Source organism: Adiantum capillus-veneris, chromosome 19, assembly GCF_014529385.1.
Source record: "Adiantum capillus-veneris isolate H3 chromosome 19, ASM1452938v2, whole genome shotgun sequence".
NCBI lineage: Eukaryota > Viridiplantae > Streptophyta > Polypodiopsida > Polypodiales > Pteridaceae > Adiantum > Adiantum capillus-veneris.
In genome coordinates this window covers 6,374,705-6,399,670 of record NC_140949.1, presented here as the reverse complement: position 1 = coordinate 6,399,670, position 24,966 = coordinate 6,374,705, and the positions used below count along the sequence as shown (strand labels likewise).

Genomic DNA, 24,966 nt, shown 5'->3' with positions numbered 1-24,966 from the left:
CACTAAAAACCACTCCAAGGTAAGTGTAAGCATCTGTATACTCCACCTTCTCCTGGCCGTATGTGAATGCAGGCGCTGACCTCCTGATCCACTGTGGGGTGGTATTAAATACCATGACCTTGGTTTTACCAAGGTTGACGGACAAACCACTTTCCTGGGCAAACCTATGCAAAGCATCCAAGTGACGTTGCATCCCCTCCGGAGAATCGGAGATCAACACAATATCATCAGCATATAACAATAGTGGAATCCATGTCCCTGCCAGTTATGCACCTCTATCACCATCTCTCTCAATGTAGTCAGAAACCTCATCCACATACATACCAAATAGAGTAGGAGAGAGCGGGCAGCCCTGCTTCACCCCAATAGTGGAGTAAACCGGTGTGGATAGACCCTCTGGGGTGCGTACGTGCCCCACTACTGACCTGTATAATGCCATGACCCCCCAAATGAGCTCTGTAGGTACTCCCATCTGCTGTAATCTGCGCATCAATCTAGCTCTGGGCACTGTGTCAAATGCTTTGCGGAAATCCACAAAGCTACAATAGATCCATCTCCCATGCGATCTGCCCTCCTCAATGATTGCTCTAAGTGTCAAGATATGGTCAAGACCCCTCCTGAAACCTGCCTACCCGGCTACACGTATCCCCTCCCTCTCCGCCTATCTACTCAGTTGTGTTGCTCAAGAATAGATGCGTACAACCGTGCCAATGTGTGTCCAATCATGATAGTGCGATAATTTCCTGGCTCCATAGGGTCTCCCGACTTGAAGATAGGTACAATAGTAGATAGGCTCCAAGTATCAGGCAAGCCCTCACACATGGCACGGTTAAACATAACTGCTAGAAGATCTGCTAGTAAATCTCTGGCATGCGTGAAATGCTCAACCACTAAGCCATCATGATCATATGCTCTCCCAGTCCTCATCCTGTCAATGGCCTTCCTCACCATCTCAGCGGTGAAAAAGGCACATGTGTGTGGGCATGGATCGGGGGGGTTGGGAAGGGGGGGCTGCTCAGGAACTGTGTACAGAGATGATGCATACTGGCCCCAGGCCTCTGTAGAAGTGATGGCAGGGGGGGGGGAGTGCTCATGTAAGAGCCGCCATGCCTCACGTGAGTCCTGACTCAAGAATAGCTGGTAAAGATCCTGCTCCAGGCGAGCCAAAAATGCTCTCTTCTTCCGCCGCACTAGGCGTCGGAAGTCAGTCTGTGACTGTGTATGAGTGATGTCCCCCAAAAGCACCTCCCTCCGAAGTCTAGCTCTAGTGTCCCAGCATTCCTCATCATACCAACTGTTCTGGGGCATGCTCCCCGAACGGTGTCTCTGCTCAGGCTGGGTATGTGCGTATGCCTCAACTACTGCATCATGTAGTGTCTGTGTCAGTATAGTAGTAAGCTCCTCCAGAGGTTGCCCTGGCTCCTTTGTGCAGAGGCGTCTGTAGATCCCATATTGTAGCAGGGCTACAGTGTCACTTCACAGGACAGACAGACGGTTGGACAGTTAGTTACAGTTGGTCTGGTTCACACTGGACGGACCCTCTGGGCTGGGGAGTGACATGTGGCAGGGTACCGACGGTGTTCTAGTGGACATCGTGGCCATGCCACCACCACTCAGTTTGGAGATAGACTTTGCTGACTGGACATTTGATGGCTCTTTATGGTTGTACATATGAGTAATCGTTTTGGGCCATTAGGATTATCTTGTACGTAGCCGTCTGGGGTGAGTCTATATACAGAGCACGTCTTCACCATCCCAGCACATCTGAGCCTCGACACCCCCATTGTACCTGTGGATCCAGGGCTGGAGCTGAGTGTGCTGCCACACCAAAGTCTGTATCAGTCTTTGAGATAGTCGAGTCATATGTTCTGGTCTGCTGTTGTGTCTTTGTGAGCTCTGTTGATGTCTATTGTTTCCTTTTTGTTTAGTCTGTTTGAGTGAGATTGTCACGCACATTGCACTGAGAACCACCCACTGTAGAGAGCACGACACATTATCCGTGCTACAGGTGCTCTCATTTTGGCGATCACGGTGTGACCCGAATCCACAATCTCGGTATATCTCATCTTTTGTCCTTTTCTTACGGATCATCTTCGCATCTTCATGGACGATTTTTCAACCTTCTCAAGTCCTCAATGTTCAATCCCAGTGGAAAATCTAGAGGAACACCTCGCTCAGCTCTCTGCTATCTTTCTCAGGTGCAAAGAGGCACGGCTAAAACTCAATCCTAACAAATGTCACTTTTTGGTCATCGAGGGCACACTTCCAAGCCATGTGGTGTCTGCCAAAGGTTTAGCACCAGACCCAGAGAAGATCGTGGTAATCTTGAAGTTACCACCTCCTATCAATCCGAAAGGTGTTCAGAGCTTTGTAGGCCACACAGGATATCATCGTAGGTTCATACGAATGTATGCACAGGTGGCTCAACCATTGACCCGACTCACTAGTGCTACAATACCTTTTAAATGGTCAAAACCTGAGGCTGAAGCATTTGAATACCTCAAAAAGCGCCTCACTGAAGCACCTATTTTAGTGGCTCCAGATTGGTCTCTCCCTTTTCATGTGCACACCACAAAAAGGGAAGGTTTGGCTATGGTGTATTCTTTACAAAAGTTTCGTCATTACTTGTTAGGGGTTCACTTCACTATCATCACAAATCATCATGCGCTACGCTATCTTCTGATTAAACCCCAAGTTGCAGGAAGAGTGTGGAGATGGCTACTCATATTCCAGGAGTTCAACTTCGAAGTAGTTCTTAGTCCAGGCAAGCGGCACGTCATGGCCGACCATCTCTCTCGCATACACACAGGTGAGCCCAATACTGGGATTGATGATGATTTTCGTGATAGTCATCTTTTTAAAGTGGACACAACCCCAGAATGGTATGGAGATTTGTTACATCTGCTCTCTACTGGCCTATATCCTGAGAATGCTTCTCCCTTGCAAAAAAGAAGACTCTTGCTGAAGTCTAGACCGTTCTCTTTGATTGGCGGACAGCTCTACAAATCTGGGCCAGATGGTGTGCTGCGCAGGTGCGTCTCCCCTTATGAAGTAGACCACATTATGGAGGATGCACATAATGGTCCTATAGGTGGCCACTACCCTGGTCACATCACGACGCAAAAAATCTTACAGACACGCTTATGGTGGCCCTATATATTTAGAGATTCTATTGCTCATGTCAAGATTTGTGATGTCTGCCAGCGATGTGCGCCCAAGCCTAGCAAGCAATCAAATCGCCCTCTGCAAGTATCTATGGCGTGGTTGCCCTTTGAGAGATGGGGCTTGGACTTTGTTGGTCCAATTACTCCATCTGCTCAACCAGGCAATCGTAAGTATCTCTTGGTAGCAATAGATTATGCAACAAAATGGGCCGAAGTGGTGGCTACCATCGACTGTACAGCCGCCACTGTCGCAAAATTTTTGTATGAAAATATGTTTTGCAGGTTTGGGTGTCCTCTGGAAGTCACCAGTGATCGAGGTAGTCATTTTGTCAACGACTTGATCTCCACTCTCCTCATGAATTACAAGATTTTTCATCGCAAATCTTGCTCTTACTATCCTTGAGCAAATGGGCAGGCTAAAAGCACTAACAAAGTGCTAATCGCGCTTCTCAAGAAAGCTTGTCATGTGCATCCAACATCTTGGGCTCAGGCTATCCTCGGCACAGTTTGGGCTCATCGCACCTCGTTCAAGGCAACCACTAACTACACCCCATTCCAGCTAGCTTTTGGCTTAGAAGCAATTGCACCATATGAGTTCAACTCAGGTTCAACAAGAGTGGAAAGTGTTCGTGTCACAGTTGGGATTGCTTCAGCAAACTTCTCTTGTCTCTCAATGTTAGAAGAAAGCAGGAGGTTAGCTTCACATGCTCTCCAAGCCAAGCAGATTCGTCGCAAAGCGTGGCATGATCGCCATCTCCGAAGGCCGGAAATAATGCAGGGCTACCTGGTGCCACTCTATGAAGCTAAGTATCTAAAGAAAGCTAAGAAGCTGGTTCCAACCTGGCAAGGGCCATTCAGGGTACAGGAAATTTTGCCACAAGTAGCGATCTAGTTAGTAACTTTGGACGGTGTTCCATTGCCTCTGGTAAATGGCTCCAGAATCAAGTGCTATTACTCCTCTGAGTAAACGGTCTACAACTATTCCGCCATCTGTAGGTTCTATATCCGATCTCTCTCCTCCCCACTATCTTTCCACCAGAACGGGTGTTCTGTTACTGTCTCAGTTTCTGCTCTCCTCCCCACTATCTTTCCACCAGAATGGGTGTTCTGTTACTGTCTCAGTTTCTGCTATGTCTGTAGAAGTTTCCGCCTTTCCTCCTAAGGTATCTTTTCTCCACTCAGTCTCGGTCATTGGGTATTGTCTTGAACTTCTTCAGTCCAAACACTCTTTCTCTAATTGTTTCTATCCTCAGTGTTATTTGCCGTTAAGTACTAAGGTCTTTAGAGTTAAGCTTCTAGTCGGGAGTCTCCAATGGTCGTGGTTTTATTCAGTTTGAACAAGTGGAATCTGCTAAGGAGATGAGAAAGTGAATGAGTTTATGTCAGATAAGAATTTAGGACCGTCTTTGAAACCTTTGGTCCCATTAGCAATGCAGTTATTATGCTAGCTCCAGGAATGGGCCATTCGAGATTCTTTACTTTTGTGCTCCAAAACTTGCTACGGGTAAAAATTGTTTGCGAGCCTTAATCTCTTTATACTTGCCTACCAGCTTTCTTTTCTCCAAGCTTCTACTTCCACAAACTTTAATTCTCCCACTCTATGAGAATCAACTTCTCTTCCCGATGTATCTGTCCACTGCATCCGATTCCCTATCCTCTCTCTACCTCGCCCTTAACCAATCCACCCCTCACCTCTCGCCCCTACCCTCTCACCCCCTCGCCCCTACTCTCTCCCTCAACCCTACCCTACCCACCTCCTCGCCCCTACCCTCTCACCTCTCGCCCCTACCCTCTACTCAACCCCTCGCCCCTACTCTCCCCCTCACCCCTCGCCCCTACCCTCTCACCTCTCGGCCCTACCCTAACCACCCCCTCGCCCCTACCCTCTACCCTCTCCCTCGCCCCTACCCTCTACCCACCCCCACGCCCATACTCTCTCTCTCGCCCCTACCCTCTACCCTCCCCCTCGCCCCTACCCTCTTCCCACCCCCTCGCCCATACTCTCTCCCTCGCCTCGCCCCTACCCTCTACCCACCCCCTCGCCCATACTATCTCCCTTGCCCCTACCCTCTACCCTCTCCCTCGCCCATACTCTCTCCCTCGCCCCTACCCTCTACCCACCTCCTCGCCCCTACCCTCTCGCCCTACACTACCCACCCCCTCGCCCATACTCACCCCTCACCCCTACCCTCTACCCACCCCCTTGCCCCTACCCTCTCTCTACCTGGCCCCTACCCTTTCTGCCCTTCGCACCTATCCACCCCTTATCCTTATTTCCTTTGTCTTTGGCTCATACTAACCTCACCCCTTGCCCTTATTTCCTTTGGCTTTGGCTCGTACTAACTTGCTTGAACCCTCGCCCTCCTACCACTCTGTGCATCGCCCCTACGGGATCGCCCCAATTAACACCACTCGACCCTATTAGAAATCTCAAAAACGCTTCTATAGAATCTACTGCTCTCTACATCAACCTCCTTCTAGTGTCGGGATCTCGTACCTGAAACACTCTTCCAAATGTACTTACTATTGCAGGAGGTAGCAAGAAACAGACAGTAGAAGGTGGTAGCAAGCAAAAAAAATTGTTGCGAAAGAAGAAAGCTGTGGCTGGAGAATCAGAGAGTGAGGAGATGTCAACAAGCAGTAGCCACGGCTTGGATGACATAACTTCCAGCAACCCCAGTGATGAAAGCTACAAAGCAAACTCGCCGTCTGAGTTAGAAGCACACTCCGAGTGATCAAGAGGACCATACAAAATCAGCTCAAAAGAAAGGGAAACAGCTAATCATGAGTCATATAATCAAGAGGCCTGCAACATCCAAAAATCGCACCGTGTTCTCTTTGGATTTTTATTTACAGCAGCCTCGACCATCTCTGAGCGAGGTCTTTTCCAATGCTCAGCTGCAAACTCTGGGTCTCACAGCATTGGCCGATGCCAATCTACCTACCACTGTTCCTGTCGAGATGATACATCAAATGTTAAAGGATTTTCCCAAAGTAAGAGGCCACAAATTGACAACTACAAGGCTTGGCCATGCCATGGGTATGACTAGCTTTCCATCTGTGAAGCCGGCTACACGCACTTTTTCTAAGCTATCCAAGGATGCAACAATTCAAGCATGTCAAGGACTGCTAAGTTCGGATCACCCAAGCTATGAAAGGAACAAACGAATTCTGGCAATCTTCAGGTATTACTTTCTCGCTAGAGAAGCAAAAGAAGATAAAGAAAAAGGTGATATTCCCACTATCTTCTCCCAATGCGACGGCCTCTACTATTTAATCCACACCATACCCTATGGATTCCACCAGATTCTCTTTACCTCTTTACAGTCTAGGGCTAAAAGATTTCTGGCCCAAGTGCAATCTGTGCAGTTAAGCTTCAAATGTTTTGCAGCACCTCTTTTGGCATGGGTCATAAATATATATGTTAGCCTCGACGAAGTGGATGAAGATCCACAGGAATTTTCGAAAGGGAAAAGAAAATCTGTAAGTATTCAGGCTGACCCTACAGTTACCAAGAGAAAGAAGATAAAAGCCAAAGTGGCGAAGGATACAGTGCAGTCTTTACTCTCCTTGCTAGTTTCAGAGAGCCAACAGACTAGGGTGACGCGTCTTCCAAGTCACACTCCATCTACTTCTACCCCTAGTTCTACTGTGCCAGCAACACCACTGTCTACAGCACCAGTCTCTACTTCCGCTTCGCCCTTACAAGATCCTCTCCCTTCTTCTCCCATCTTCACTCATACTCCAGTCAACATATCTCACTCTCCATCTACAACAACCATTCAGAGATACCTACCAGACCAGTTGTACCGCCTCCTAGCTCGCCGGCTGTGCCACTTACACGTCCTCCAGCATCCCATGCATCTGAGGGATCGTCAGGAATGCCCGACTCTACTTCTCTGTTACAGCTTTCTGAGAAGTTAGTTCAGGACTCGAGGGCTAATATTGCCACCATAGAACTAGGTACAGAGCAGCTAGCTGCTACGCACCAGCGTCACTCCGCCACATATGCAGCTATGGAAGGATCTCTGAGAGTCGCCGAGAGTGCCATCGCAGATAGAGATACTATGATTTTCGCATTACAACAAGCATTGAAGATTAAGTCAAAGATCATTGACGACCTAAGAGCACAGCTATCAGGATTTCAAGAGACGCTTTTGTATGGTAATAGGTCTACACAGGTTCCTGTGGGATACGGATGGATTGGGCCAGGTACACAGGTCCAGACTCCTACAGGGTATGGGTATGCAGGAGCAGCAGGTCTCTCTCAGCAGTTCTTGGGATCGTACACACAGCCAGGGACACAGGTCCAGACACCTGCAGGGTATGCAAGAGCATCAGCAGGTCCCTCTCAGCAGTTCTTGGGATCATACACACAGCCCCCAGTCCAATACTATACTTCGCAGGGGCCTCAAGGTCAGGTACCATAGGTGCATAGCGTTCCTTGCTATGACGGTGTTGCTGGTGCACACCGCCATGGTTGTGTCACTAGGCGTCCAGAGTACACTTCAAGGTAGGTGCTTCCATCCGCCGTGCAGCAAGTGGCTGCTCCAACCACAGGGAGCCAGTTTGTTGTTCAAAACATAGTCCAGCAGCCACAACATTACACGATCGATTTTATGGCTCTCCCGGACGTCGAGACTTCTGGTGCGGCAGTGGCGACGACACTTTCTCTTGGATGACAGGACCGCACTACTTGCTACTCCTTTCATTGTACATATGGTTACTTTTTGCAGTTTTTCAGTGTTTGGCTCACCGAGACAGTGACCAGTCTTGTGGCGGGCAACCTGTAAAGCAGGGCTACAGTGTCACTTCACAAGACAAACAGACAGTTGGACAGTTAGTTACAGTTGGTCTGGTTCACACTGAACAGACCCTCTGGGCTTGGGAGTGACATGTGGCAGGGTACCGACGGTGGTCTAGTGGACATCGTGGCCAGGCCACCACCACCACTCAGTTTGGAGATAGACTTAGCTGACTGGACATTTATGAGCCGTTGGTGGCTCTTTATGGTTGTATATATGAGTAGTCGTTTTGGGCCATTAGGATTATCTTGTACGTAGTCGTCTGGGGTGAGTCTATACACAGAGCACGTCTTCACCATCCCGACACATCTGAGCCTCGACACCCCCATTGTATCTGTGAGTCCTGGGCTGGAGCTGAGTGTGCTGCTGCACCAGAGTCTGTATCAGTCTTTGAGATAGTCGAGTCATATGTTCTGGTCTACTGTTGTGTGTTTGTGAGCTCTGTTGATGTCTATTGTTTCCTTTCTGTTTAGTCTGTTTGAGTGAGATTGTCACGCACATTGCACTCAGGACCACCCACTATAGAGAGCACAACACATTATCCGCGCTACACATCTATGTATACAGAGTCCGTCTCCGGCGTGAAGGTGTAGCGAGTAGGGGTTGCTGCGCGTAGCTTGTGTGCTACACTAAACTGAAAAGATGGTCAACGAGACAAGAGCATGGTCCACTACCACACCAACAAGTCTGGATCCAACCGTGAGATCCTGGATACTAGAGATGAGGCTCGGCTGTGCCATGACATAATCCATTGTGCTGGCTCCATGTTTGTGTGGAAAGCATGTAAAACCCCCCACAGCGGGAAATCTTTGTAGGCCATTCGAGATGGCCAATCCATGTGCAGTCCCCATGTCTATCAAGTGTCGTCCATACTCAGTGTGTTCTCCATCCTGTGATAGTCTGGATAGGCTCGTCTCTGCAACATCCAACTCTCTCTGCATCTCCTCTGAAGTATCATAAAATATTGTCTGATGATGGGCAGTCCTAGCATTGAAATCCCCTAGAATGATGATGTCACCATCTCTAGAGAACTTTCATATGTCATCATCCAAAATAGAGAAGGGGGACTGTCCTCTGGCTGGTGCATAAACTGACGTACTCGGGGGAAAGTAGCAAATAGCAATGTAAAGAATCAAGATATCTGCCTGTCTTTGCTCTCAATCTCACCCACATGTACCTAGCTTGCTCATCCCTGCAGGTTATATGTATCAATGGCTGCAACTCCTCCAAGAATAACATTGCCACTCCTGAGCTCCGCCCTCTGTGCTCTGATCGTGTCTCCTGTCTATAGGCTGTCTCCCATCTATATCCACTGATGTGAGGCATAGATTGCCCCGGGGCCTGATGTGTCTCAGAGTAGAAGACGATGTCTCTTCCTGTAAAACTATCCTCAAAAGCATCCACATCAAGGCGCATAGATCCATTACAATTCCAGGTGGCAACTTTGAGTGTGGTCCCATGGGTCTCGCACCGTCATGTGGAGCGCCGCTCTACAATCACCACCAGGCCATCTCTGTAGAAGGCCGTCTTTCCCTTCTCCCTTGCCGCTTGAATCTCTGGCATTACCTCTCTCATATGCGCAAGGTGTGTGAGAGTGAGGTCATCTCCAAGGAATATGCCCGTTTTCTTTAGTGTAGGGCGCTTCTTCAAGAAGTCCTTCTTTGCCTCCATGGATGGGAAACGGATGATTAAAGCTCTCCCTTTTGAAGTCTCCCCATTGCCTTGTGTCTTCTTCCCTACCCTCCATACCTTTGTATGAGTAGCCTCATTGCCCATCATGCGGAGAAGTTCTTCGACTTCTCCTTCCACATCATCTTGGTCTTTTAGACCAGTTACTCTTATATGCAAGGCTCTAGTTTTCCTTCGCAGCTCTTCTCCTAGAGTCATGTTGATGATTGTAGGAGTGGGGACGGATGTGGTTTCTTTCCCTTTCCTTTTCTTAGCGACTTCTATCCATTTCTCAGCGTCATCCGCCTTCTTCTGTGTCTTCGTGATCACGTCCATCCACGAAGACGTCTTTACCACCTTTTGTTTCTCCTCCTCTATGATCATTCGTACCTGCTCCTTGATGACCTTGATCTCCTCTATCACCGAGGGCTGGAATTCCCCTTATTCCATTCCACTGCTTACTCTATCCGCAAGCTCTCGCTTGAGGGCTGTGATCTCTTCTCTAAGTGCTTGTGAATCCGCCTTAAGTGCTTGTAGCTCTGCGTGCAAGTCCTCTTTCTCCTTCTTCCATTGCGCGCCTTCATTGAGAAACATTTGAAGAAGGTTGGCCTTCTCTTTCCACTATCCCTTCGTCTCTGCTTTCCATTCTTTCATCTCCCTTTCCATTTGTGTTATCCGCTTGTTTGTAAGCACAAAGATTGCCTTCGTATGGGGCTTACATACTGGCGAAGCGTTGATGGCCTCCATTGGCGATGCGGGTATAGCTCGATGCTCTAGCTCGGCTGAGTCCAGGCGGAGAAGTAATAACCACAACCCAAATGCAAGTATATGCACTACCACAGCCCACTGCGGGGCATTCAGTCTAAGAGAGGACACCTGATGCGGCCTCCATTGGTGATGTGGGTATAGCTCGATGCTCTAGCTCGGCTGAGTCCAGGCGGAGAAGTAATAACCACAACCCGAATGCAGGTATATGCACTACCATAGCCCACTGCGGGGCATTCAGTCTAAGAGAGGACACCTGATGCGTTCCCAAAGCCTTTCTCCAAGGGCCCCCCACTCCGTTACCGGAGCGGTATTTACTTTTAGATTGCACAACTCCTGATACAACTTACCATCAACACTTTAGTATACTACCCCAATATCATCAGTATCAGCAGTATCAGCCAGTATAGCATCAACATTCATTTAGTACTGCTGGTACTGCGATGGCTGAGTACTGAGGGTCCTTCTGGCTGAATACTGAGATATTTCATGGCTGAATACTTAGATACTTCATGGCTGCAAATCTGAGTACTTACGGGCTGAGTTGATTTGACTGAAAACGCTGGCGAGGAGAGACAGGCGATGGAGAGGTGAGGCTGACGCTCTGGTCTGCTGAAGGCTAGCCGCTACCTCTTTGGCCTGCTCTGCTCCAAAAACGCCCAACACTTGTAGTTGCTGCTGGATGGCGTGTAAAAAACGCTGGGTGCTGAATGTGAAGGCGTGTCAACGCTGGGCTGATAGTCCTCCACGCTGGGCTGAGAGGGAGAGACAGCAGGTGGGTGGCACGCGAGCAGAAGAGCAGCAGGTGCGTGGGGAGAGAGAGAGAGAGAGAGAGAGAGAGAGAGAGAGAGAGAGAGAGAAGAGAAATGAAATGATATATTAACGTCTTCAAAAGGCCAAAATGACCTATGAGACCAAGCCGTTACAACATAGTGAATTAGATACCATGTCCGGAATCAAAAAGAACTGAAACAAAATTTAATGTGTAGTACAATGAATGAAGGGGGGAAGATATGGTGGAGATCCATCCTCATCTGCACTCTGGACGTTAAGAGAGTATGGCTCGAATCCTCTGTTGTAGTCTCCGTCGATGTTGTGTAGCTCCTCTCCTCAATCGCGGGCGTCTAGATCTCCCTATCTCCAATGCTCGGTCTATGAGAATGCCAATAACGGTAGTATGAGTGCGGGCAGAGCTCTGCAATGGTGTCTGCTCCTCTGGCTGCTCCTCTGGGGTCCAGTATCTAGTGTAAAGAAATCTGTAAACTGTCTCTGGGACCGTCTCTCTCCAGCTCTCCTCAGTAAAGTGTCTCTGTGCCTGTAACTCAAGTAGATATAGTCCAAGACATCTTTGATCCTCATAGCTCATGACCCTAGATAGAGGCCCAAAACCCTCTCTGAATATACAACGAAAACGGCCTCGTATCTCATAGTACACTGTGCAATGACATATGTAATGTAACTCTGTCTCTGGCTCTAGATGACATAAGCGGCATATCCTGCTATCCGCTGGTATCCCTCTGAATCTGCCAGTCTCAATCTCGAGCTGATGTGAGGATGTGCTTATCTGGCCAATGGCACAACGCAAGCCATGAAAAGATGTGTGTCCATGTAACTAGGTGAATCACAAACCCATCCCCTATGAGGTGGAGAAGATGTTCTCTCTAGAAAGCCATCTTCGTGCCCAACTCCTGTACCGGCTCTATCCATGTCCTCCTCGTGTCCAGCTGGATCAGATCCTAATGAATGACTCTAGTAATCTCCACCCGTGTCAGAGACATCAAGGGTGCCTGTAGAGACTACTGAAAAGGAGACAGCCTGTCCATGGTGAAGCCATGTGTCTGAAACCATGATGTCATCTGTGCATACTAGCATGATGTATCCCCCTATAGAGCTAGCAGTTTGGAGGACTCTAGGGCCAGCCTGGCATATCTGTCTCTGGTAGTATCCCATAGGCTGTGTACAAAGGAGATTGGTCTGGTAAGCGCCTCAATCTCCATAGGGGGGGGCAGCTAACTCCGCTTGAATGATATCATGTGGTACGGACGCCTTCGCTCTAATCAGCCGAGAGATCATAGATACCAAGGGCCTCTCCATACGTCTCCAACCATCCTGGCCTACAGAAGGTCCCCAAACCTGCACCCTATATAGCATAGTAGATGCAACCAAAGTATCAAAGAGCCATAGCTTTGTCCTAGGTTCCTGAAACTGAACCTGCGAACACATCCTCTCTAGTCCTCCCAAAGCCGCATAAGCTCTAGTCAGTCTAGTCTCTGTTGCTCTTCTCAAAGAAAATCTCGGCCCAATGAAGACTACCCCCAGGTAAGTGTACGCATCTGTATACTCCACAATCTCCTGACCATATGTGAAAGTAGGTGCTGATTTCCTGATCCACTGTGGTGTGGTGTTAAACACCATAACCTTGGTAAAACCAAGGTTTACAGACAATCCACTATCCTCTGAAAAACTGCGTAGTGCATCCAAATGTTGCTGCATACCCTCTGGTGAGTCAGATATCAACACAATATCATTAGCATATAACAACAATGGGATCCACGTCCCTGCCAGCTGGGCACCTCTGTCACCCTCTCTGTCAATGTAATCAGACACCTCATCAACATACATACCAAAGAGTAGGAGACAATGGGCAGCCCTGTTTCACCCCAATAGTAGAGTGAACTAAATCAAATACCCCTTCCGAAGTGGGTACATGTCCCATCACTGATCTGTACAAAGCCATAATCCTCCAGATCAACTCTATGGGCACCCCCATCTCCTCTAGTCTGCGCATCAACGGAGCTCTCGGTACCATGTCAAATGCTTTGCGGAAATCCACAAAGCTACAATAAATCCGTCTCCCATGTGACCTGCCCTCCTCAATGATGGCTTTGAGTGTCAAAATATGATCAAGAGTGGAGAAACCCCTCCTGAAACCGGCCTGACCCTTTGCCCGTACCCCCTCATCCTCTGCCCAAATACTCAAGCGCTGCTCAAGAATGGATGCATACAACCGTGTCAATGTGTGTCCAACCATAATAGTGCGGTAGTTCCGAGGCTCTGTAGGATCCCCTTCCTTGAAGATAGGCACAATAGTAGACAACCTCCAAGTCTCAGGTAACCCCTCACACATGGCACGATTGAACAACACTGCAAGAACCTCCATCAGCATATCCCTAGCATGTATAAAGTGCTCCGCTACTAGACCGTCATGATCATATGCCCTCCAAGTCCTCATCCTGTCAATGGCCCTCTGTACCATCCCAGTGGTAAAGAAGGTGCTCGTAGCTGGGCATGGCTTTGTAGGGTCTGGAAGGGGTTCCTGTTCAGGAACCGTATATAACGATGTCGCATACTGGCTCCACACATCAGGTGAAGTAATCACAGGGGGAGGGGAGTGCTCATGAAAGAGTCGCCATGCCTCTCCGGAATCCCTACTCAAGAACATATGATATAATTCTCGTTCCATCTGAGCCAGGTAAGCTCGCTTCTTCCGTCGCACAAGACTCCGGGAAGCAATCAAAGACTATCTGTAAGTGGTGACTCCTAAAAGAAGATCCCTCTGAAGCTAGGCTCTCATCTCTGCACTCCTCATCATACCAACTATTCTGGGGCATGCTCCCAAAATGTGGTCTCCTGCCCGGCAGGTGTGTGGGTATGCCACTGATGCAGCACCATGCAGTGTCTCAGTCTCTAAAGTGGTGCACTCCTCCACTGAGAGGCCTGTACCAGCTGTGCCTTTCCATAGACGGTCCTAGATCCCCTCTGTATAAATAGAATCAATTCTGGTGTAAATGTATAAACGGGTGTGTGACCTGCCTCCTGATGTCTGGGATGTACTATACTGGAATGAAAAAGATAGCGTCAAGAGAGGATGATCTATTGCTACGCCCATTGGCCTTGCTCCCACTGTGAAATCTTGAATGCAAGGGATAAAGCTTGGTTGTGTCATAACATAGTCCACTGTACTAGCCCCATGTTTGTGTGGAAAACATGTGAAGCCGGCTGCTCCAGGAAATCGCTGTAAGTCGTTAAGTATGGCTAACCCATGTGTAGTCATCATCTCTGTGAGGTATCTCCCATACTCCATCTGCTCTCTATCATGTGAGCGTCTGTTAAGCCCCAACTCCCCCACATCCAGCTCTCTAAGCATCTCAGTTGAAGTGTCGTAGAAGACTGTCTGAGAGTTGCTTGTTGGGCATTGAAATCCCCTAGGAGGACGATATCACCATCCCTAGAAAACTCCCATATATCATCGTCCAGTATAGAGAAAGGCGACTGCCCTTTGGATGTAGCATATACTGACATACTGGGAGGGAAGTAACATATGGCAATGTATAGAGATCGACCTGTGTCAGCTCTCAACCTCACCCACATGTATCTAGCATGCTCATCCCTCCATACAATATGTAGTAGTGGCTGCAGCTCCTCTCTAAATAGCAGTGCTACTCCTCCTGAACTTCTACTCCCATGCTCAGATCTCGTGATTGTCCTGTGGGCTGTCTCCCATCTATATCCCCCCACATGTGGCATCACCTGTCCAGCGCCTGATGAATCTCCGAGAAGAATACAATGTCCCTGTCTCTGAAACTCTCCTCAAAGGCCCCAACATCCAACCTCATAGACCCATTACAATTCCAAGTAGCCATCTTCAATGTGGTCCCATAGGTCTCACACCGTCATGTAGGGCGTCTCTCCATAATGACCACTCTTCCTTCTCTGTAAAAAGCTTTCTTCTCTTTTTCTCTTGCGGCCCTAATCTCTGGCATGACTTCCTGCATGTGGGCAAGCTGTGAGAGGGTGAGATCGTCACCAAGGAAGATACCAGTCTTTTTGAGAGTGGGCCTCCTCAAAAAGTCCTCCTTCTCCTCAAGAGAGGGGAAGCGCAATATGAGAGCTCTTCCTCTCGATGTTTCCCCCGTGCCTCCACTTTTCTTACCAACTCTCCATGCTCTTGTGTGTGTCGCTTTTTGCATCCCCATTAGTACCATGAGCTCCTGTACTTCCTCATCAATTTTGTCTCGATCGTTGAGGCCGGTAACCCTCACACACGCGCGCGCGCGCACACACACACACACACACAGAAATGAAATGATATATTGACGTATACAGAAGGCCAAAGTGACCTATGAGACCAAAAAAGCTACAAGTGGTGCATCTAGTAAAATGTTGAGTACAACTAAAAAAGGGGGGGGGGGGGGGGGGGGGGGGGGGGGGATGAGAGATGATACAATGGTACAGTGGTGGGCTGATACGATGGGTGTTATAAAATGGTAGGGATCGGGGGATCGGGGGGGGGGGGGGGGGGGGGGGGGGGGGGGGGGGGGGGGGGGGGGGGGGGGGGGGGGGGGGGGGGGGGGGGGGGGGGGGGGGGGGGGGGTCAGAGGAAATCCCTCATCAGTCGGTGGCGAATCTCGTTAATATCCTCCAAAGTCAGTACTCTGATTGGGCACCTCGCATGTCGAGCTAGGGTAATCCGGATCCTATGCTATAGCCTCCTCTGATCGTGGTCGTCTGGATCTCCCTAGCTCAATGGCCTGATCAATCAACGTACCACTGGTATGGGTGTGATCTGAAGCTGAGCTCTGTTGTGGTGAGCACTCCTCTGGCTGCTCATTGTCTGGTGTAAAGAAATATATGGTCTGCCTCTGAGACTGGCTCTCCCCTGATGTCCTCAACAAGAGAGTCGACACGGAATGGTAGAGTTCCTTTCCCAGATGCATTGGATGCATTGGCCCCAAAGACTGGGGCCCATTCCGGTATTTCTTTATTATTGCTTTGCAAAGGTACAACTCCCCGAGGGTCCAACTCTCCAAAGACTGGCCCAAAGGGCTCTTATAAACAATGGAAGGGTTGCCAAAAGGAGAGCCCCAAAAGCATTAGGTTCAAAAAGCATGTGCCGAATCATCAGTGTGAAACGCGGGCCAGCCTGCCACGTTAGCATGTTTTACGCAATTTCAGGGATTTTCAGCCAGCACTTTTATTTAATAGGGTTTAGGCCCCTCGGTCGTACTTCATCAGTTGGCAGGGGTTAGGTTTTTAAACCTAACCCCCCTGCCCCCCCCCCCCCAACCCACCCTCTCGGCCAATCTTATGAGATGGGGACAACATTCAGGCATGCCACGTAACAAACTTGTGACATTACTCTAATCAGTGCTTTAGATGTCAGCAATTTGAGCATTTGGCTTGCAACTGCCCTACCTAGCCTTGTCCACGCCAACAACAGCATGCCCCCCCTCCCCGCACCTCAAAAGGCCCTCCTAATAGGTGCCAATTGGTCCCATTATGGCATGCTCTCTGCGTCCATCATTGATCAGCATCCCATCAGGATGTGGCCTTCAAGGACTCTGTCAGCACTCCTTGCTCCTGTGGTTTCATCTTCCCATGGGCCTTCCCAAGTATTTTCTAGGTCACAAAGTCGACCTACCCTGATTGTTACTTCTCCTCCAAGATAGTGGCATCTGACACTACTCTTTGTGTATCTGGACATCGGTATCATTGCCACCTCTAGTATCACAAGATTTGAGGCCAGGCTATGTAGGCTATGCGGAGAAGAGGTGGAGACTGCTAGATTGTGCGTGTTATAGTGATATATGAGCCTGCTTTCCTCTTTGCTTGGTGGGGCAAAGTTCTCTCTTGAGTCAGTGATGATGACCCCTGATTAGAGATGGTTGGGCTGCTTCTTGCTAAAGATGGACCAGCAAATAGAGCATTTACTAGATAGAGAGACAAAATTAGACAGACTAGGCTCACAAAGTTCTTCAAACCTGCACAAATGACATCTTTCCAGGGTGTGACATCACAGCAGAAGGTCACCTTCAGTAGAAAAGAGGGGGATAGAGCGTGTCAACGTCCGAGAGCGCTCTGGTTATAGACCCGGTCACACTGGCATAGAAGGGTGATACAGGACATTAGAGCCAGATTCCAAGGAGTTAAGACGCTCCCAAGAGAGACTGCACAATGGAGGAGTACGAACCCTACGAAGATCATGCAAATCTTTACAGCGAGCTTTCCTATGTACAGCACACTACACCCCCCATCACCACAAGATGTAGCTGACTAGGATTCATTTTCTTGCTGTTGTACTTTCCCAGACCTATAGATATGCATTGAGCACCATAGTGTATAGAGCTCCATCCAGCCCTCGTGTACATCCCTACACCATTCTATGCCATTTTATGTCTTGTACACCACACGCATATCCATCCACAGTCTCTGACTCAGCACAAGAGGTCACGTATGAAATCAAAGCACTCCCTCAGGATCCTCAAATTGCACATCATCACCTTCAGTGTATCGGACAAATGTGCCAATAATGCCGACTTCGAGGCTTTACATACCATATCCCCTCAGCTGCATCCTTGCGCTGCTGCAACGATCTTGCACGTGCCAAAATGCATTGCAAAGATTCGAACACTGCTGAGGAAACTTGATGCACCAGCTCAGCATGAAATTATGTTTCATCAAGGACAGTGGAATGCAGGTAAACTTGAAGGCCAACAAACCACTGCTGAACAGCAACCCAAGTAGCCATTACCGCCGCTTCAATGGCATTGTTTAATTCTTACATCACAGCAGAGACTCTTTCTTTGTTGTATCTTACGGCATTTGTGTGGAACCAACACTTTGTACATGGTTTTATCTCATAGGCCAGTTCCTTTGGCCTCTATGAAACATTAATAAAATCTCTCTCTCTTTCTTCTAGCCCTCCCAAAGCCGCAGACCCTTATTAAATCTACATGTGCAGCATCCTTCAGGTGGATATGGAACCGTTGAATAGAACTCCCGATTATATGCATGACTTTGCATACTCCACCATTAGAAATTAGTATGACCCGTCACTTGCTTTTCCAAAGGTTCACTAAGAGACTATTGTCATGCAGAAGTGTGCAAACTTCAAAGCCTCCAAGTGTCTCTGTAGTCCCTATGGAGGATCTGATATAAGCGCAAAAGACATCTACATCTAAGAGGGGAATCCAAGTCCCAAACAAGTTGGCCCCTCTCTCTCCACTTCTGGTGATGTAAATCTAAGATCTCATCAATGTAGAAACCAAAGAGATCAAAAATGGGCAACTTTATTTCATCGCAATGATTGAATGACAGTTGCACTCTGAAGCTTCAAGATCATAACGCAAATAACATGGAACAGCAAAATATTTAGCAGTAATGTTGCAAACTGAGTGACTCTTGCTCCATGTTGAAGAGCTACAGATAAGTTTGAGAGTCTCACATTGTTGAGCAAGCGAAGCTCAAACATGTTTTACACCTGTGCACTTGATTTCGTAGAGAGGCTTAAGCAAAGAGGCATTGAATATTCATAAAAGTTTGTTTCTTCTGTACCGCTGCAGATTCTTGGTACAATCGGAAAAATTCTCAGTGAAACTGAGATTAGGATAGTGGATGTCAACTCAGGAGAAACACTACCACCTGGTGAAAAAGGCCTTTTAAAAGTTCGTGGGCCCCAAATTATGAAGGGTTACTACAAGGTAAGTCTGTATTTTCATATTAAACCTGTTTCTGCCTATGTATCTTATGATGCATCAAAAAGAATTAATATTTTGCAGAACAAGGAGGCAACAAGAAAGGCCGTTGATGAGGAAGGATGGTTGGATACAGGGGACTTAGGATGGCTCTGCCCAGATATTAAAACAGGCGCAGCTCGCTGCTGTGGCGGAAACGTGGTCCTGGATGGTCGTGCTAAAGACACCATTGTTTTATCGACTGGTACAGCTCCCAATCCTTTTGTCTGTCTTGAGAGTCAGTGACACACAAAAGCTTCTATAACTGAAGTTCTCAAATAAGCAGATCTACCAGAAGATCCTCATTTCAAGCATCGTGCCATCTTCGTTCTGCCTGTGTCTGTGCAGTATGTGCCTAATCTTTCCTGCATTCCAGCAGGGTCCTCATTCTATTAGACACCAATCGTGCCCCACCTTCCTCAAATCCCACCTATGCTGATAGCACTGGCAGAATCCATTTTCATCAGCTCATGCATCGCCTTACCAATCGGGAGCATCTTGTTGTAATATCAAATCTTGAAGGCAGTAGTGTCCTTTCCTGCTGGTCTCTGCTAATGGCATCGTTTTCCAGCAGTTACCTGTAAAACAACAGGTATCAACTGATGAAACTTCCAAAATTCACAGCAGAAAATTGATGTTGCAGGTCACTCGGAAAGTCATCAGAGTAGAGGAGGGCTTTGTGGCCTCAAACAAGGTGATCTTACGTCAAATGTAAGCTTGTTCTAGCAGCCTACTCTTGTACTAAGTTTGAGATCCTATGCACGGTGATTAACCATTACATCCATAGCCCCTATCCTTAGCCAGACCTTACTTCTGCTCTGGCATCCTACTCTAAGCATGTTCCTGGCACTCTGTAAAAGGGATGATGCTGGCTTTCTTGATTGACAATTTGACATTAGCTATCTGCCATCATTGTATTCTTTGGTGAGATGGGTTCCATCGATGAGACTCGAGACCAATGGTGGCTTTGCCATATCTCTCCTGCTGCTATATGTGGATTGCTCGTCCTCATGCTTATAGTTAATTTTGAGAGCGGGAAGTTTTGGATTGTCTATTACAGGCATGTTTTCTGCTGCCTCTTGAGCTTGTCATCACATTGACAGGACCCATCAGCTCTGACTCAGGTCTGCTAGAGCAAGGCAAAACCCCAATGACATTCACAATCGCTTTCCCCTTGTTTTTGTCGGTTCTTTTCAGTGTTGGACCAGGTGATCTTTTTCACAACCCTCACAAAACCCAAATATCTTTGTTCTCTTGCCCTTGTGTGGACAAGGTCATGCCCAATAGTTACCTCCACATTCATAGCATGGACCTTCCGGTTGAGCAACTAGTGATGCCCCCATAGGCTGTCCTATCCTAGGAGGATACCCTCTAGGTTTGTAATTCTAGTTTGCTATGAACATGAGCATGTTTTTGTCCATCGTCTGGTTTCTTGGATTGACCCACAGAACTATGAATTAGTTAGGGGGCTCTTTGTGGGGATTTTGGTCAAACACTCCATCAATTGCCAATTAATGCAAAGCATGTAGTGAGTTTTCTAATTCCTTTTCTTTTAATCAGCTAGAATTGATCGCATTGGCTAACCAGTATTACTGGCAGGTGAAAACATTGAGCCCATTGTAATAGAGGAAGCTGCAATGCAGAGCAAATATATCCAACAGATTGTGGTTGTGGGACAGGTAATCCCTTAATAGGATCAGTAGAAACTAGACAATAAACAAGTTGAGTATTATGGACTACTAAGTGGTAAAAGATTAACTCTTCAAGAAATCATCATTCTTGAAGGCAAGAAGATGCAGATTATTGTGTAAACAGCACACCTATAGAGTAGTAAGTGGTAAAAGTTTAACTCTTCAAGAAATCATCATTTAAGGCAAGAAGATGCAGATTATTCTGTAAACAACACACCTATAAAAAAATGAGCACTCTCTCCTGCCATAATTCTACTTGTAGAGCTTTCCTCGAAGCAAGTGCAGCAAATGGTTTGACATGTTTCTGAAAGGATGCTAGTTGTGGACATTCTTCAACCTCTAGCAAGTATGGTGTCTTTCCTTGGTGGGATCGATGGACTTGTGTTTATCTCATGATAGATTGTTTGCTGTCCAATATGCAGGGGTTTAAGAAAGTAAAATAGCCCTAAGAACACCCTCCCCTAAAGTCATTGGGATGGTTCCACTATGGTGAAGTGCGTTAGTCCAAGCCATTTTGCAATCATGCCTGGAAGTTTTCAGGAGGTGAAGGGGATCTACATCTTTTGCTTAAACACTGACACAGCTTCATTCTCAGGATATTTGCTTCCAAGCTCTTCTCTACTGAGACCAATGCATTGACTGCCATGCCTCTTTAGGTTCTGTTTATTGCGGCCAATGCATTGGCTGCCATGCTTCTTTAGGGTCTGCAACTCAGCATGTTAAAATGTCAACTAGACTCTGCACCTTGCACAAGCAACGAAATGCAACCTATTTTAGCCAAGAACCACCAAATGATTCGGTTTTAGGCTATAACAAAAGCAAGAAATTCAGCAGCTGTTTAATTGAACGGGCAGGTCAAAACTTGTTGGGGTGGAGGGTGGTATCCTTGTTTGACAAAATGCTTCTATTCCCTTTCACTACACGATGTCTTTGTAGTGTGCTATGGGTTTGTAGAAGCTGTTTCATATTCTTGAGAAAAGTGCATCTCAAAAAAAATCACCAAAGCACTATGTAGCGCGGATAATGTGCCGTGCTCTCTACCGTGGGTGGTCCTCAGTGCAATGTGCGTGACAATCTCACTCAAACAGACTGAACAGGAAGGAAACAATAGACATTAACAGAGCTCACAAAGACACAACAGCAGACCAGAACATATGACTCGACTATCTCAAAGACTGATACAGACTCTGGTGTGGTAGCACACTCAGCTCCAGCCCAGGACTCACAGGTACAATGGGGGTGTCGAGGCTCAGATGTGCTAGGATGGTGAAGACGTGCTCTGTGTATAGACTCACTGCTCTTCCCCACGATGCTAGACCAGAGGTGAAGAAGATACTCCTGATGACCAACCGCTACTACTCATATGTACCACCATAAAGAGCCACCAACGGCTCATAAATGTCAGCCATGTGGTAACCTGGCCACGATGTCCACTAGACCACCGTCGGTACCCTGCCACGTGTCGCTCCCAAGCCCAGAGGGTCCGTCTAGTGTGAACCAGCCTAGACCAACTCTACTAACTGTGTCCTGTGAAAGTAACACTGTAGCCTGCTCAGGTTGCCCGCCACAAGACCACTCACCGTCTCGGTGAGAGGAAATATTGAAAAAACTGTGAAAGAAAACCATTAGGTACTGTACATCTTTTTTGAAGAAGGTTCTAGGCCCAAAAGTGGAGTTTAAATACACTGCACTGCTTGCAAACGTTTTAAGCCTTTGAATAAGCGCGACTCAGTATGATTGCATAATCCAAGAATCCCAATTGGCAAAACAGAATAAAGCTCAGCAAAGAGATATGCTCGGTTTGGATCCAGCGCATCTTTATCCTCCATAACCTTAGTGAGACAAAAATGACCTGGTCCATCCTTGCAGATGAACCTTGCAACACTTTCTGAATAGCATTCCTCTATAATGAGAGATGCCCATAAGGTGGAGTAACACCTCAAATAAGATTAAGCTGCACAGTGATGGCAGAACGAAAAGCATTAAGAGCAACAGGATGGCAATCAGGTGAATTCTTGAGAGCCACATGGAAATAGCCAAAAGCTCTGCTGTGATCCGATTACAGGAAGCGCCATCACCTGTGAATCAAGGAAACAAGGCCCAAGGCCCACTTGATTGTTATATTACAGGAGGTCTCCGGCTCCTCACCCAAAGGGGCTAGGTGGCCCTGGTGAGAAAAGGGAGCGAGGGCTCAGCAGGAGGGCGAGGGGTAAGGGGAGTAGGGCGAGGGGGGTGAGGGGACTGGGTAGGGGCGAGAGGGAGTGGGTAGGCAAAGGGAAGGTGAGGGGAGGGTAGGGGCGAGGGGAAGGGAGGGGTGGGTAGGGACGAGGTAGGGGCGAGGAGAAGGTGAGGGGTGGGTAGGGGCGAGGGAAGGGTGAGGGCGAGGGGAAGCTGAGGGGTGGGTAGGGGCGAGGGAAGGTGAGGCGAGGGGAAGCTGAGGAGTGGGTAGGGGGGGGGGGGGGGGGGGGGGGGGGGGGGAGGGGGGGGGGGGGGGGGGGGGGGTGGGGGGGGGGGGGGGGGGGGGGGGTGGGGGGGGGGAGGGGGGGAGGGGGGGGGGGGGGGGGGGGGGGGGGGGGGGGCGAGGGCAAGGGAGGGGTGGGTAGGGGGGAGGGAATGTGAGGGGAGGGTAGGGGCGAGGGGAAGGTGAGGGGGAGGGTAGGGGCAAGGACTTAAGGGGCGAGGGGGAGGGACTAGGGCAAGGGGTGGTGAGGGGGCGAGGGGGCGAGGGCAAGTGGGTAGGGGCGAGGGACAGGGACAAGGGCGAGGTGTGGTGAGGGGGCGAGGGGTGAGGGGGAGAGACTAGGGCGAGAGAGGGGGTGGTATGGGCGAGGGCAAGAGAGGGGTGGGTAGGGGCTTGTAGCACGGATAACGTGTCGTGCTCTCTACAGTGGGTGGTCCTCAGTGCAATGTGCATGACAATCTCACTCAAACAAACTGAATCTCCCTCAAACAGATGAACAGAAAGGAAAAAATAGACGTCAACAAAGCTCTCAAAGACACAGCAGCAGACTAGAACATATGACTCGACTATCTCAAAGACTGATACAGACTCTAGCGTGGGAGCACACTCAGCTCCAGCCCAGGACTCTCAGGTACAATGGGGGTGTCGAGGCTCAGATGTGCCGGGATGGTGCAGACGTGCTCTGTGTATAGACTCACTGCTCTAGAGGACGATGCTGGACCAAAGGTGAAGACGATGATGATAATGACCCAACGGCTCATAAATGTCAGCCACCTAAGCCAATCTCCAAAGTGAGTGGTGGTGGTGACCTGGCCACGATGTCCACTAGACCACCGTCCGTATCCTGCCACGTGTCACTGCCCAGCCCAGCCCAGAGAGTCCGTCCAGAGTCCGACTAGTGTGAACCAGGCCAGACCAACCGTACTAACTGAGTGTCCTGTGAAAGTGACACTGTAGCCTGCTACAGGTTGCCCGCCACAAGACCGCTCACCGTCTCGGTGAGAGGAAATATTGAAAAACTAGGAGATACTGAAAAAATGTGAAATAAAACCAATAGGTACTGCATGTACATCTTTCTTGAAGCAAGTGCTTGGCCCACCCTTCCAAGAAATGATTGAGCTGGCAAGAGAATTCAACTTTGGAGGAGGAGGTTTCTTTGCTCGATCACAACAAGGATGGCGGATTCTTATGCAGAGATGATGACAAAGAATTTAAAGAAGTTCCAAGTAGAGTGTGAAGAGCTGCAGCAAACTCTTGGCACTTCTCGAGCTGAAAACCAATGAAGTGCAGTCGCTCTAAAGGAGGCATATGAGAGGCTCTTGAAGGAGTTGCAGAGGCCAGTCGTAGTTGTTGAGGAAGAGCATGAAGGGTTCATGAAGCAGATTGAAATGTAGACTTCTTGACACGAAGTAGAATGAAACGCAGACTCCTTGACGAGAATTTTTGGGTTGCAAAGGGATCTTGAGGCTACTGAAGATTGATCCCGTTTCTTGTTTCTGATACCTACTCTCTGGGTTCTGAAGATGGAAGAATCAAGTTCAGCGCCTGAGGAGATTCAATTAAATGTAAAACTTCTGGCTGATCCATCTCCAGTAACATGCCGGTAACTTTTCCTGCATGATCCTGTTCTAAATGATCTACAAGTGGATACAGCTTCTCTCCCAACATCAATTTATATTGTTGAGAGGAGCTGATGCTAAGGCTGATGCCAAAGCTGTAATCGGCATAAAGCCTGTATCAGATGTGCTCGAAGGCATTCCAGCCATTTCATAACTTTTCCTGCATGATCCTGTTCTAAATGATCTACAAGTGGATACAGCTTCTCTCCCAACATCAATTTATATTGTTGAGAGGAGCTGATGCTAAGGCTGATGCCAAAGCTGTAATCGGCATAAAGCC

The 24,966-nt window shown here is 48.3% G+C and overlaps 1 protein-coding gene across 5 annotated transcripts in view; it reads left to right on the top strand.

Annotated features, from left to right (window-relative positions):
• LOC147433502 (putative acyl-activating enzyme 16, chloroplastic) overlaps positions 1-24,966 on the top strand; it is a 210,340-nt gene that overhangs the window by 173,887 nt on the left and 11,487 nt on the right. For 3 of the 5 annotated variants that reach the window (XM_086490188.1, XM_086490187.1, XM_086490186.1), the window contains exons 13-15: positions 18,745-18,882; positions 18,961-19,120; positions 20,515-20,594. In XM_086490188.1, coding sequence (XP_086346314.1) covers positions 18,745-18,882; positions 18,961-19,120; positions 20,515-20,594 — 378 coding nt within the window. Of the gene's footprint in view, positions 1-18,744; positions 18,883-18,960; positions 19,121-19,558; positions 19,627-20,514; positions 20,595-24,966 lie in introns of all 5 variants that reach the window. The other 2 variants (XR_015185273.1, XR_015185272.1) reach the window with 1 other exon arrangement.